Source organism: Thalassophryne amazonica, chromosome 2 (genome assembly GCF_902500255.1).
Source record: "Thalassophryne amazonica chromosome 2, fThaAma1.1, whole genome shotgun sequence".
NCBI classification, from domain to species: Eukaryota; Metazoa; Chordata; class Actinopteri; order Batrachoidiformes; family Batrachoididae; genus Thalassophryne; species Thalassophryne amazonica.
Window position 1 is genome coordinate 13374444 of NC_047104.1, and position 14936 is coordinate 13389379.

Sequence of the window (14936 nt, forward strand, 5' to 3'; positions counted from 1 at the left end):
TTTAAGCCTAATCTTAAAAGTAGAGAGGGTGTCTGTCTCCCTGATCTGAATTGGGAGCTGGTTTCACAGGAGAGGAGCCTGAAAGCTGAAGGCTCTGCCTCCCATTCTACTCTTACAAACCCTAGGAACTACAAGTAAGCCTGCAGTCTGAGAGCGAAGTGCTCTATTGGGGTGATATGGTACTACGAGGTCCCTAAGATAAGATGGGACCTGATTATTCAAAACCTTATAAGTAAGAAGAAGAATTTTAAATTCTATTCTAGAATTAACAGGAAGCCAATGAAGAGAGGCCAATATGGGTGAGATATGCTCTCTCCTTCTAGTCCCCGTCAGTACTCTAGCTGCAGCATTTTGAATTAACTGAAGGCTTTTTAGGGAACTTTTAGGACAACCTGATAATAATGAATTACAATAGTCCAGCCTAGAGGAAATAAATGCATGAATTAGTTTTTTCAGCATCACTCTGAGACAAGACCTTTCTGATTTTAGAGATATTGCGTAAATGCAAAAAAGCAGTCCTACATATTTGTTTAATATGCGCTTTGAATGACATATCCTGATCAAAAATGACTCCAAGATTTCTCACAGTATTACTAGAGGTCAGGGTAATGCCATCCAGAGTAAGGATCTGGTTAGACACCATGTTTCTAAGATTTGTGGGGCCAAGTACAATAACTTCAGTTTTATCTGAGTTTAAAAGCAGGAAATTAGAGGTCATCCATGTCTTTATGTCTGTAAGACAATCCTGCAGTTTAGCTAATTGGTGTGTGTCCTCTGGCTTCATGGATAGATAAAGCTGGGTATCATCTGCGTAACAATGAAAATTTAAGCAATACCGTCTAATAATACTGCCTAAGGGAAGCATGTATAAAGTGAATAAAATTGGTCCTAGCACAGAACCTTGGCAACCTTGACACTCTTGGCAATTTCTGGAATCGGGTTGACACATATGTTGGAAAGTATAGGTAACATCAGTTTGACCTCTGTGAGGCTGAAGTCCATTGCTGCAAGGATCACTGGACATACCATAAGGTGTTGACTGGCACTGCCATGCAGCCTTTTCGAACCTAACATATCACAGATCACAGACATGACACAAAACTAAAGTCATTTCAAATGGCAACTTTCTGGCTTTAAGAAACACTATAAGAAATCAGGAAAAAAATTGTGGCAGTCAGTAATGGTTACTTTTTAGACCAAGCAGAGGGAAAAAAATATGGACTCACTCAATTCTGATGAATAAATTATGGAATCACCCTGTAAATTTTCATCCCCAAAAGTAACACCTGCATCAAATCAGATCTGCTCGTTAGTCTGCATCTATAAAGGAGTGATCACACCTTGGAGAGCTGTTGCACCAAGTGGACTGACATGAATCATGGCTCCAACACGAGAGATGTCAATTGAAACAAAGGAGAGGATTATCAAACTCTTAAAAGAGGGTAAATCACGCAATGTTGCAAAAGATGTTGGTTGTTCACAGTCAGCTGTGTCTAAACTCTGGACCAAATACAAACAACATGGGAAAGTTGTTAAAGGCAAACATACTGGTAGATCAAGGAAGACATCAAAGCATCAAGACAGAAAACTTAAAGCAATATGTCTCAAAAATCGAAAATGCACAACAAAACAAATGAGGAACGAATGGGAGGAAACTGGAGTCAACGTCTGTAACCGAACTGTAAGAAACCACCTAAAGGAAGTGGGATTTACATACAGAAAAGCTAAACGAAAGCCATCATTAACACCTAAACAGAAAAAAACAAGGTTACAATGGGCTAAGAAAAAGCAGTCGTGGACTGTGGATGACTGGATGAAAGTCATATTCAGTGATGAATCTTGAATCTGCATTGGGCAAGGTGATGATGCTGGAACTTTTGTTTGGTGCCGTTCCAATGAGATTTATAAAGATGACTGCCTGAAGAGAACATGTAAATTTCCACAGTCATTGATGATATGGGGCTGCATGTCAGGTAAAGGCACTGGGGAGATGGCTGTCATTACATCATCAATAAATGCACAAGTTTACGTTGATATTTTGGACACTTTTCTTATCCCATCAATTGAAAGGATGTTTGGGGATGATGAAATCATTTTTCAAGATGATAATGCATCTTGCCATAGAGCAAAAACTGTGAAAACATTCCTTGCAAAAAGACACATAGGGTCAATGTCATGGCCTGCAAATAGTCCGGATCGTAATCCAATTGAAAATCTTTGGTGGAAGTTAAAGAAAATGGTCCATGACAAGGCTCCAACCTGCAAAGCTGATCTGGCAACAACAATCAGAGAAAGTTGGAGCCAGATTGATGAAGAGTAGTGTTTGTCACTCATTAAGTCCATGCCTCAGAGACTGCAAGCTGTTATAAAAGCCAGAGGTGGTGCAACAAAATACTAGTGATATGTTGGAGCGTTCTTTTGTTTTTCATGATTCCATAATTTTTTCCTCAGAACTGAGTGATTCCATATTTTTTTCCCCTCTGCTTGGTCTAAAAAAAGCAGAAAAAATATATATATTTTCATTTATATCGCGCCAAATCACAACAGAGTTGCCTCAAAGTGCTTCACACAGGTAAGGTCTAACCTTACCAACCCCCAGAGCAACAGTGGTAAGGAAAAATTCCCTCTGAGGAAGAAACTTCAAGCAGACCAGACTCAAAGGGGTGACCCTCTGCTTGGGCCATGCTACAAACATAAATTACAGAACAATTCACAGAACAATTCACGGACGAATATACAATGAATGCTATTGGCACACAGGACAGGAGGATCGCCAACAGGAATACAACTCCCATCTCTGGATGGAGCTGCACCTTAAACAGAGAAAAAACAGAATCAGGCATCAGAAAGACAAAAAATACTGTATAATTTGCCAGCATTAAACAACAAGAAAAACAGAGAAATACTAAGGTGATCGCCGGCCACTAGCCCTAAACTTCACTAAAAGACCCAGAATTTAGGTAAAGTTGAGGCTGCAGCCCGCTCCAATTACTAATAAATGAATTAAAAGAGTAAAAAGCGTAAAACAAAACTGTACCAGTATGCTAGCCATATGAAAGGGAAAATAAGTGTGTCTTAAGTCTGGACTTGAAAATCTCCACAGAATCTGACTGTTTTATTGATGCAGGGAGATCATTCCACAGAACAGGGGCATGATAAGAGAAAGCTCTGTGACCCGCAGACTTCTTATTCACCTTAGGGACACAAAGTAGTCCTGCACCCTGAGAACGTAAAGCCCGGGCTGGTACGTAAGGTTTAATTAGGTCAGCTAGGTAGGGAGGTGCCACCCCATGAATAATTTTATAGGTTAGTAGCAGAACCTTAAAATCTGATCTCACTGGGACAGGAAGCCAGTGAAAGGATGCCAAAATGGGTGTAATGTGGTCGAACTTTCTGCTTCGTGTCAAAAGTCTGGCTGCAGCATTTTGAACCAGTTGGAGACCCCTAATGCTAGACTGCAGTAAACCAGAAAATAGAACATTGCAGTCGTCCAATCTAGAAGTGATAAATGCATGGATCAGGGTCTCATTTACTTCATTTATATAGTGCCAAATCACAACAAAGTTGCTTCAAGGTGCTTCACACAAGTAAGGCCTAGCCTTACCAACCCCTAGAGCAAGCACAAAGGCAACAGTGGTTAGGAAAAACTCCTTCTGATGATTTGAGGAAGAGACCACACGCAGACCAGACTCAAAGGGGTGACCCACCGCTTGGGCTACGCTACCGACACAATTAGCAATACAAATATACAGGACATTTTGGAAATCCATGCTGGTCCACAGAGCGGAAGGCTTGCAGAAGAAGACACCCACTCCCACCTCTGGATGGAGCTGCACCCCAGACACAGGCGGCAGAAAGACAACAAATACAGTATAATTTGTCAGCATTAAGCAACAAGAAAAACAGAAGAAATATAAGGTGATCATCGGCCACTAGCTCTAAGTGGTGTTTCTGAGTAGACTTTCTACACCCAAAGCGATCAAAGGGAATAATGTGATTATTAACCATCAGATGACAAAGTAAAACCTCTTAAATCATTCTAAAGTCACTTTTAAGCAGAAAGGAGGCAGTTTTAAGCAGTAACGAGGCAATAATCTGTGAATCACTACTGACTCTCAGAAATAACACATGCACAGCAAAGGTGGGGGAGCGATTTTTTTGGGGGGACTGTTCGGTTTGTGACAATAAAAAAATGAATAGTCAACTACTGCACGGAAGAATTAACAACATCTTGTGGAGGAATCTTAAATAATACAGATTTTTGTACTTATCCTGAATTTTGTTGGTATGACGACACTTTAAGCCAATTTCCTCCTCACAGTTTGAGAAATAAGTGCCCTGGAGTTTTACGATATTCGCTGATTCAATTTAATGAATACAAATCCAAAATTCCCATGATCTGACTTCTTTAGCTCCTGATCTAAGTTCTTCAAAGGCAAAAAGAAACGGAATAACCTGGTTGTGACGTCACGTGTGCGGAGGAAGAGACGGGGCGTGTCCTGACCGGTATCGGCAGTCTCTGCGCGCTTCCGTGTCACTTCCGTGTTCTGGCGTCCGTCGGAGAGTTTTGTGTGCGTCTACGACAGAAACTTTATGTGACGACGCTCTAAATGATCGTATTCAGTGTGTAGTAACTTAATTTATCTCCGAGTTCGGAGTTAGCGGCTGAACTGATGGCGGACGGTCGAGGAGCAGAGAAAGAAGAGGAGCAGGGCGCTGTGGGAGGAGAAGGTCGGAAAACACGCAACAAACTACTTCACAACTACCGACAAAACCTCACAAACAAACGCCTCCCGACGAATAACCCCACTGCATTGATAAAAGTTTCACCAAAACTTAACTGCGTCAGTTATTCCACTTCTTTTCACCACAGAACACTTAAAAATAAATAAATAATGTCGGTAGAAGTTGTAGAATGTGTGAAGTTCGGTTCGGCTTCTGGCGAAGATTCCAGCGCCGAATTCCTTAAGTCTGATTCCTTTTATTCCCACTTCGGGGAATGTTTAGGAAAATGTCTCTTCACCTTCCATCAGCACGCGTTATCAAGTTAAAACGAGTTGAAACGCAAGTTTTTGTCTTTGCCCTGAAAACTAATTTGCCTGACACCAAGTTCATAAGTAATTGGACAAACGAGTGCGCCATGAATTATGGGTAATCTGCTGCTGGATCTCTGACAATAACTTAAAGGCAAAATCATGATATAACATTCTAATATGGAACTGATTGAGCAGTGGTCTCCCTTTTCCTAATCTGTTTAACCATTTTCTAATATGGAACTGATTGAGCAGTGGTCTCCCTTTTCCTAATCTGTTTAACCATTATAATATCACAGTTAAAGCCACCTCTGAGTTTTTACAAGATTTTGTGGGATTTAAATCCTCAATAGGATTTGATTCCAGTAATTTCCACATAAATTCAGCATTATTTCATAATAAAAGATGGAGGAAGCAATAGAAGGGTTTGCTGCTGTTGTTTACATCCACCTTTCCTGCGCATGCACACATAGAGCTGTAGGCAAAAAAACTCCAGACTCCAAGCAGATGCGGTGAGAAAACAAACGGGAAGATGACTTCAGACTACTTGTCAACTCTTGATCCCGAAGATACACAGTGATATTGTAAGAAATTAAATCTTACAGACAGTGACCATGAAGGTTTTCAAGTTTTTGGAGGCGTACAATTATTTTATCAGTGGTTACGTGAGGGAGTGCCATGATCAGCCTGCTGCTGCAGACGATGTTTGCCTGAGCTCTTTCTACTGTCTGGTCCCTTCTCTGTGAGTGCAGCAGCAGGACGTGCTTTGAAGTTGAGGAACTTTTTAAAGCAGTCCAAAAAGACACTCGTGCACAGTCCGGCTGGTGTGAGCATCCGTGCGTCCGGCTGTAGCAGTTCTGCAAGGTTGAAAAAAATGATGGAGAAAAACAATGAGCCAAAGGTTTCTCTTTGACCAAACAAAAAGCCACCACAAGGAAGTGGCTGCTTTAATAATACACTTGAGCTCAAAAGTTTACATACCCTGGCGGGTATGTAAACTTTTGAGTTTGGAACTTTTTGTTTTTTTTGGCCATTTTTCAGAGAATATGAATGATAACACAAAAACTTTTTTTCACTCATGGTTAGTGGTTGGGTGAAGCCATTTATTGTCAAACAACCAGGTTTATTCTTTTTAAATCATAATGACAACACAAACTACCCAAATGACCCTGATCAAAAGTTTACATACCCCCGTTCTTAATAACATGTATTGCCCCCTTTAACATCAATGACAGCTTGGAGTCTTTTGTGGTAGTTTTGGACGAGGCTCTCTGGTGGTGAAGCTGCCACTGAATATGTCTTGGACTTTATGTACATTAATTACAAAGAAATACAAACAATATGGCACTCTATGGTAAATCTGCATGGAATAGACAGTTCTCAAAAACTGAGTGACTGTGCAAGAAGGAGAAGAGTGAGGAAAGCCACCAAGACAACCCAGGAGAAGTTATGGGCTTATGTGGCTGTGATTGGAGAAATTGTGCACAGTGCAAGCTGTGCATTTTGCATCACTACTCTTAGCTTTAGGGGTGCCGGAAAAAATCGATTCACGTCCAAATCGCGGTTCTTATTTATTGCGATTCTGAATTGATCCAAAATGTCCAAGAATCGATTTTTAAGAAGCGTTTTTTTTTTTTTTTTTTTTTTACATTTTCTTGCTTACTCGCTGCGTGTACCGTTTGTCAGGCAATGGCCTCCGTACTACAGTGTCCCCGTGAGGGGAGGGTTCGGCGTGCTTCAAACATTCGTGAGCTGCACCTTCGCATGGCGGATGAAGAGCTGCTTCAGCCAGCACCGTCTTTGCTGAAGGCAAATGTTTGGGCGCATTTTGGATTTTATTATTTGCTGCGTAAGAAGGAGCTTGACATGACTTATGCAGTGTGCAAAATGAAAGTCAAGTACTTCGGAAACATTTCAAATCCGCAGGCCCACATGCTACGCCATCACCCGGAGCTAAAAGAAGTGGAGCAGCGGTATCTGCCGACTACTGACCAGCGCTTCGCTAAACTGCCAGCCAACGAGCGAAGCAGATAAGTAAATTTGCATCTAGAATCACTTGATTAACCTTGTAAAGATTGCATTTTCTTAAACATAAACATTTTTTAAGTAATATAACTATTTCTCAGAGCTCTTTCAATCGAAAATCGATTCTGAATCGAAGTCACCCCAAGAATCGGAATCAAATTGAATTGTGAGTTGTACGATTCACATCCCTACTTAGCTTCATAGTGGAGTAGAGCAGAGAAGGATTTTCTTTCACCAAAGCAGATCAAATCCAGGCTTGCATCTCAGATGTACCTTCTGGCAGTTTGTAGCTAAACTTTCAGGTCTTCTTTTTAAGAAAATCCTCCTCTATACCACTTCATGAAGATGGATAACTGGTGATACAAAATGCATATGCAATTTGTAGGGGGGGACTGTTCAGTCTGCAACATCGGCTACAGAAAGCAACACTGCGTAGCCGTTTAACGACTATGCCTTTATAATGTAATGTTATAATGTAATATAATAGCCAAAGTAAGTCCTCTTACACTCAGGGAAGAATATCCACTTCAGTTTTTTTTTTTTTTTTTTTTTAGCTGTTGCTTGATGTGCAGATACAGTGGACCAAATACGGGTCCATCCTCAAGCACACGTCACAGTCCATAATTACAGTTACACATTTTTCACATTATTTTATGTACAGTTCAGTCAGCTCAGTGCTAGTTGCCCTCTTGTAACTAACAAGGCTATTCAAACAGGGTGCTATTCTATTACAATCACTCACTGTCCAAAAAAGTCCAAAAACTGGATAAAATCTGACTTGCCTCCTAACAGGCTCGCTTATAAAGTACAAACCTGGCAACCCACCCAAAAACGAAAGAAAAGGTGCTCCTGCTTTGGCTTCAAATTTTTGCCCCGATGGAGCACAATCCAGCCTTTGGTGGATTCTGCTTTTGTACTCAGTCATGATTACAGTCACCTGTCAGTGATGAAAGTTTTCTGGAAATTCCCGGAAATCCGATTTAAACGTTTCTGGGTTATTTTTGATAGCATACATTAGAATCCATTAATTCTCCACACCCAAGCAGTAGGTGGCAGTAATGCACCATTTTGGTTTGTAAACCATCAGTAAACTCGGAAGAAGAAGGGTCATTTTTGTTTTCCTGGCGTGCATCGGATTTAGTCTATGGTCTGTATTTGCAAAACACCACAGTGGAGATTAAGTATCACGTTTTCAGGTCCTGATGAGCGAATGCGAGACGTCGTTGCAGATTTTAAAATGAGATCTGCGTCATGTTGAAACTACAAAGGAAATGGATGAAATGTTGTTCTGCTGCAGGAAAACAGTTTAAACTTTATCATGAATAAATTCAAATGGGGCTGGTTCGACCAAAGGGGCTAAAACGCTGACCCAACTTTTTTTTAGTCATTATTTATCTGGAAACATTAACAGTCTCGGTACGTCGTTGATTTTATTATATCATGGTTTTGATGGAATTCTTTGTCAGTTGATGTTATTCAAGTTAATTCACACAAATCAGGCTGTCTTTGGGATGAATTTACTTCAAACTGTCTCCATGCAAACGTGATTTGATAGCCTGCTAAATCTGCATTTTATCTGTTACATGGGTGTGAAATATTCATGTGGAGGAAAATATAAAAATTTAACACTCTCGTAGAAGTCAGATATTGATGTGAAAAACGTTTGTGCATCATTTTGCAACACTGCGGTTGTGAGTATCCCAGCAATGCTGACATCAGTTGTGGATGGAAAAATCCCTTTTTGCGTTTCCCATTTACAGAAGTGAATAAGAATCTAAACCCAAATCAGTGTTCCTGAGAACTAAAAGTTATATTGGTGACTTCACTTAATGAACAGTAGATGCAGCTTTAGAGACACTATCGGTTGTTATAAAAGCGCAAATTGCTGAAGTCAAATTCTTTGATAAATGTAGAGAGAGAACAGTAACTGTCCAATGTGAGTATGTGGTTTTCCTTAATAGTAATAAAACCGTATTCTAATGTATTCGATGTGACAGACTGTGGATTATACACTCAACAAAAATATAAACGCAACACTTTTGGTTTTGCTCCCATTTTGTATGAGATGAACTCAAAGATCTAAAACTTTTTCCACATACACAATATCACTGTTTCCCTCAAATATTGTTCACAAACCAGTCTAAATCTATGATAGTGAGCACTTCTCCTTTGCTGAGATAATCCATCCCACCTCACAGGTGTGCCATATCAGGATGCTGATTAGACACCATGATTAGTGCACAGGTGTGCCTTAGACTTCCCACAATAAAAGGCCACTCTGAAAGGTGCAGTTTCAAGAATTACAGTGTTTTTGTATTTTCTACCCCATGTGAACTTTTTTGTGATTTGGGGTTGTGTTTATGGAAATATGTATGTTTAAATATGACAGACACAAAACAATACTGACAAAACAGCAGTATAGAGTTGGTTGTGTGACATTATGCAGCACTTTTTCTTTGGAGAAACTGTTAGGAATTGATTTGATTATAGGGGACTAAGTTCACCTGCATTGATGTTATGGGTCTAAATTGTTATTTATTTATTTATTTTATTTAGGTCTAACACATGAGTAAAGGCACTTAAACATGGCTAGCGTTTGACCATGTCAAACATTCTGTATAAGACATGGTCCAGATGTCCTTTAGTCATTGAATTGAATGTTTGTGTTACTGTAACTTCAGTGTAATGCCACGTTCACACCGGACGCCACGCAACGCCACAAATCCGCATCCCTCACCTGGCGATGGACGTGCCACCATCGCCTGGTGTGTCGCTTTGCTTTTGCTGCGAAAATTCGCCCCAATGTGTCATCAAATAGGAGGAGCTTCCATTCCGCTCGCCGTCAAGTCAACATGTTGATCACACGGAGCGAGTTGTTGTGCTCTTTTTGTTGTGGAAAGCTGACAAACGTCGCCAGCAGCACCATCCCTGGGTTCACAACATCCTCAATGAGATGTTCCCAATTCGGGGAGTTTCATTATTTGCTGCAGGAGCTGCGTCTGGATGACGGCCGCTTTCAGCGGTGCTTCTGCCTCTCTAGGACCCAGTTTGAGGACCTCCTGTCCCGTTTGCACGCGCACATGTGAACAATAAAAAAAAACAAAAAAAAAAAACTGGCTGCTGCCACTGCTGCAGTGCTGCTGCTCACTCTCCCCTCAAACGATGTGATAATTGTGTTATAAACCAGTCATTTCTTTTATTATACATCTGTGTAGTTAATAAATAAAATAATCTTCACGGACGATTCGTTCATGCACGCATGTGAAAAAAAAAAACTGGCTGCTGCCGCTTCTGCTCGCTCGCCCCTCAAACTCTGTGATAATTGTGTTATAAACCAGTCATCATTTGTTTTATTATATATCTGTGTAGTTAATAAATAAAATAATCTTCACGGACGATTCGTTCATGCGCGCACATTAAAAAAAAAATTGGCTGCTGCCGCTGCTGCAGTGCTGCTACTCGCTCTCCCCTCAAACTCTGTGATAATTGTGTTATAAACCAGTCATTTGTTTTATTATACATCTGTGTAGTTAATAAATAATCTTCATGGACGATTCGTTCATGCGTGCACGTGGAAAAAAAAAAAAAAACTGGGTGCTGCCGCTGCTGCTCGCTCTCCCCTCAAACTCGGTCATAATTGTAAAATAAAGGACAAAAGGGACATAAGTCCTGCTCACAGGCTGGCTGCCAGAGACAGGACATGTCCATATCAAGTATAAACTCCAGACATCTCCACGTCACTACATACCCAGTACCTGATTGGTAATCGCGACGCGACAAAATGAAAAAGTTCAGATTTTTCAACTTGGGGAGGAGGGCAACGCGAAGTGATATTGCGCCACAAATGCGGCAGTCGCTCAAAATCGCTTCATTTGCATCCTTAGTGTCTCATTGTGTGGCTTGGACTTTTGTGTTGCCACAATCTGTCCTTCCATAGGGATTACATGGCAACCTGTTGCCTCCGTTGCTCGCGTGTCATCCGGTGTGAACGCGGCATAAGATATCATGAAACATTGCCACCAAGCTAGGGAACCAGGGACAAAAATTGTTCATGGATTTCTGGTAGTTGTTTCTAAATATTGACCAAAATAAAATTGTATAAATCTGTAGCCAAGTCCATGTGGTGCTTGATGATACAAGCAGTGAAGTCACCTTTAGTTACAGTTGTTTGCTTTTGTGCATGTATAGTAAGTGCATCCAAAACAGTATGAAGCATTTATGGCATTCCTGATGACGTTAGCATGCTCCCTCATAAACAGGATCATAAAAGTGCACATTTTAGTTTCAGGGACAACAAAGGATTCCACCTTGGCTCCACCTTGTGTTGTCCAATCCTGAAAAACAAAACCAGCATGAGATCTGACGCCAGACGCAGACAGTGCACAGGGCGATGAGTCAGTGGGGGAATTGCCGCTGACCTCATTGTGAAGATGATGTCACTCACAGACTGAAAGTGAAACTCGAAGGGGGTTGGGGTATTGCTCAGTATTTGAATGAGCCCATTCAAATGATTTTTGTGTGTGTTCTGTGGTTAACAGTGCAGTTAGTATTTGTATGGTATCATAGGAAATGCATGGTTAATAACCTGACAGAGGAGCTGTGGTGCAGCTTTCAGTCACAGGACAAAGACAGCGTGGCTCAGACACACACCTGACCTGCAGGTTTTCCTTCAGTAGCAGTAGGATACTCTTTGGAGCTGCAGAGCCCCACAGTGCTCAGTGTGACATCTTATTTGTGTCATTCAGCACAAACTCCTCCCCTCAGATTGTCATGAAATTTTGAATATATGTGAGTTTTGACCCCCAAACCTCAAATCTAAGCGTTGAGGTCAACTGGACGAAGGGTTTCTGAGATGGTGACTTTTATTTATTTATTTTTGTACATTTTGAGGAAGAAAAAGACACATTTTCCTTTTAAAACAAAGACCTTTCTCTACCCACTCCACCCTGCCTGCACTCTCTTCTTCACCTCTTTACCACACTAGTGCAGGCAGGGTGGAGTGGGTGGAGAAAGGTGGCAGGAGTGATTTGTAACTGAAGAATATCAGCAAGCGTGAAGGGCAAAGTTTACGAGACAGTAGTGAGACCAGCTATGTTGTAAGGTTTAGAGACAGTGGCACGAAGAAAAACACAGGAGGCAGAATTGGAGGTGGCGGAGCTGAAGATGTTGAGATTCTCTTTGGGAGTGACGAGAATGGACAAGATTAGGAATGAACATATCGGTGGGACAGCTCAGGTTGGACGGTTTGGAGACAAAGTCAGAGAGGCGAGATTGAGATGGTTTGGACATGTGCAGAGGAGGGACCCAGGGTATATAGGGAGAAGGATGCTGAGGATGGAGCCACCAGGCAGGAGGAGAAGAGGGAGGCCAAAGAGGAGGTTTATGGATGTGTTGAGGGAGGACATGCAGGTGGTTGGTGTGACAGAGGAAGATACAGAGGACGGGGTGAGATGGAAACGATTGATCTCCTGTGGCGCCCCCTAACGGGAACAGCCAAAAGACAAAGAAGAAGAATCAGCTACAGAATGCATTTTGTCTGCACATGTGTAGTGTAGGCCTAATTAATTTTGCATAATTTTTAAGAATAAAAATGGATTCATCTCATCTCAGCCACCTGATATTCATCACTCACAGGTGACAGCAGGTGTCTGTTCATTTTGGCCAAAGGAAGACAAAACACAGAAGAGCTTAGTTGTTTGGAATTATAGTAAAATTCACCAAACATCGTATAACTCGGGTATTCACACTCACCAGACAAAAGCAAATGTCCCACTGCTTTTGTATAGTTTCCATGTAATAAACACCACATATACCGGACAAAACATCCCCTCCAGTCGCAATGCATTTCCATTAAAGAACCCTCACATTTATCGGACAGTGCAGTCTGGACGTGCCCAGTAACAGAGGTACAAAATAAAGTTCAGCACTGACACTTGCCGATGCAAGGAAAGTGGGTACCATATTTCTGTCATTAAAAGGACAGCGTCTATTTTTTCAAACCATGTTCAGACCCGGCACCTAAATGAGGCAGACCGTAATTCAAGGCCAGTGATTATTAACAAAATGCTGCTTGCACTGTAATATGTTGTTTCACACACATCCCTGGGTGTACTGTACAGTCTGGATGTGCCCAGTCGCAACAGAGGTATGAAATGAAGTTCGGCACTGACACTCGCCAATTTGAGGAAAGTGGTACCGTATTTCCTTGATTTTCAAACCATGTTCAGACCCGGGACCTAAAGCCCCTTTCACACTGGGGCTGATCCCAGTTGTGTCGTGCGTCGTTATGACGCCGCTGCATGGAAGCAACCTAGTGCCGAGACGATGCAGCTCAGCGCCACAACAGTGCGAGGGGCGCAAACAAAAATAAAACATGTTTACATTTTTTTTGCGTCCTCTGCTCGACGCAGAATTAAGTGGTTTCAGCACAAGTCAGAGCAATTTATGATTCCTGCTGTGTTCCATTGTTCTCTGTGTGGAGCTGTCTGGTGAAGAGAGGCACTGTGAAGCAGCTGCAGCTTCTTCTCTCACAAATGTGAGAGAAGAAGAGAAGACTCCCCTCAGCTCCAACCTCCCCTCAGCCCCAACCAGTCCCAGCAGAAGACTGCCCCTCCCTGAGCCTGGTTCTGCTGGAGGTTTCTTCCTTGTTAAAAGGGAGTTTTTCCTTCCCACTGTCGCCAATTGCTTGCTCATAGGGGGTCGTTTTGACCGTTGGGGTTTTTCTGTAATTATTGTATGGCTTTTGCCTTACAATATAAAGTGCCTTGGAACAACTGTTTGTTGTGATTTGGCGCTACATAAATAAAATTGATTTGATTTGAAATGTGTTTAAATAAAATCCATCAAAGTCCTGCTCACAGACTGATTGCCAGAGACATCCAGTAAAAAGTCCGGACATCTCCAGTCCACTCACGGATGATTCGTTCACACGCGCGCATGTGAACAGTTAAAAGAAAGAAAAAAACTGTCTGGCTGCAGGCAGTTAGTTCCTTGTTCTTCCCTCAAACTCTCTCATCACTGTTAAAAACTCAAAACTTTCCTTTTTGAAAAAGCTTATAGTTAAGGCTGGATCAGGTGACCCTGAACCATCCCTTAGTTATGCTGCTATAGACTTCGACTGTTGGGGGGTTTCCCATGATGCACCCAGTGTTTCTTTTTATTCACCTCTTTTTGCTCTGTATGCACCACTCTGCTTTTAATCATTGGTGATTGATCTCTCTTCCACAGCATGTCTTTTTCCTGATTCTCTCCCCTCAGCCCCAACCAGTCCCAGCAGAAGACTGCCCCTCCCTGAGCCTGGTTCTGCTGGAGGTTTCTTCCTGTTAAAAGGGAGTTTTTCCTTCGCCAAGTGCTTGCTCATAGGGGGTCGTTTGACTGTTGGGGTTTTTCTGTAATTATTGTATGGCTTTTGCTTTACAATATAAAGCGCCTTGGGGCAACTGTTTGTTGTGATTTGGCGCTATATAAATAAAATTGATTTGATTTGTTAAAAAAAAGACAAAAAAGGACAGTCAAAGGACAAAAAAAAAGTCCTGCTCACAGACTGATTGCCAGAGACAGGACATGTCAACATCAACTATAACTCCAGACATATCCACATTTACTCACGGACGGTTCATACGCGTGCATGCATCTCGCGGTCTATCTCCAGTTGGAGCTGTTCTCGCCTGCACTCGCGCGCTGAATGAGCTGGAGAAAGCATTTGGAGCCGTCTAAAAAGGTAATTATTTGTCATGTTTACATTGTCATGGCTTGGTAAAACAGTTGCATGTTCATTCCTTCTTGGGTGCAGCTGTAAAAGTATGTTTATGACAGCTTTAACATCTCATTATAATTGCTCAGATGAGCTGCACTCTGATATGGTGCGCTGATGCAACC

The 14936-nt window shown here is 41.7% G+C and overlaps 1 protein-coding gene across 1 annotated transcript in view; it reads left to right on the plus strand.

The window, feature by feature from the left end:
* The first annotated feature begins 4536 nt into the window (after positions 1-4536).
* Positions 4537-14936, plus strand: part of zgc:153993 (uncharacterized protein LOC767645 homolog) — a 37033-nt gene continuing 26633 nt past the window's right edge. The window contains exon 1 of the mRNA XM_034183773.1: positions 4537-4731. Coding sequence (XP_034039664.1) covers positions 4674-4731 — 58 coding nt within the window. The 5' untranslated portion in view covers positions 4537-4673. The remainder of the gene's footprint in view (positions 4732-14936) is intronic.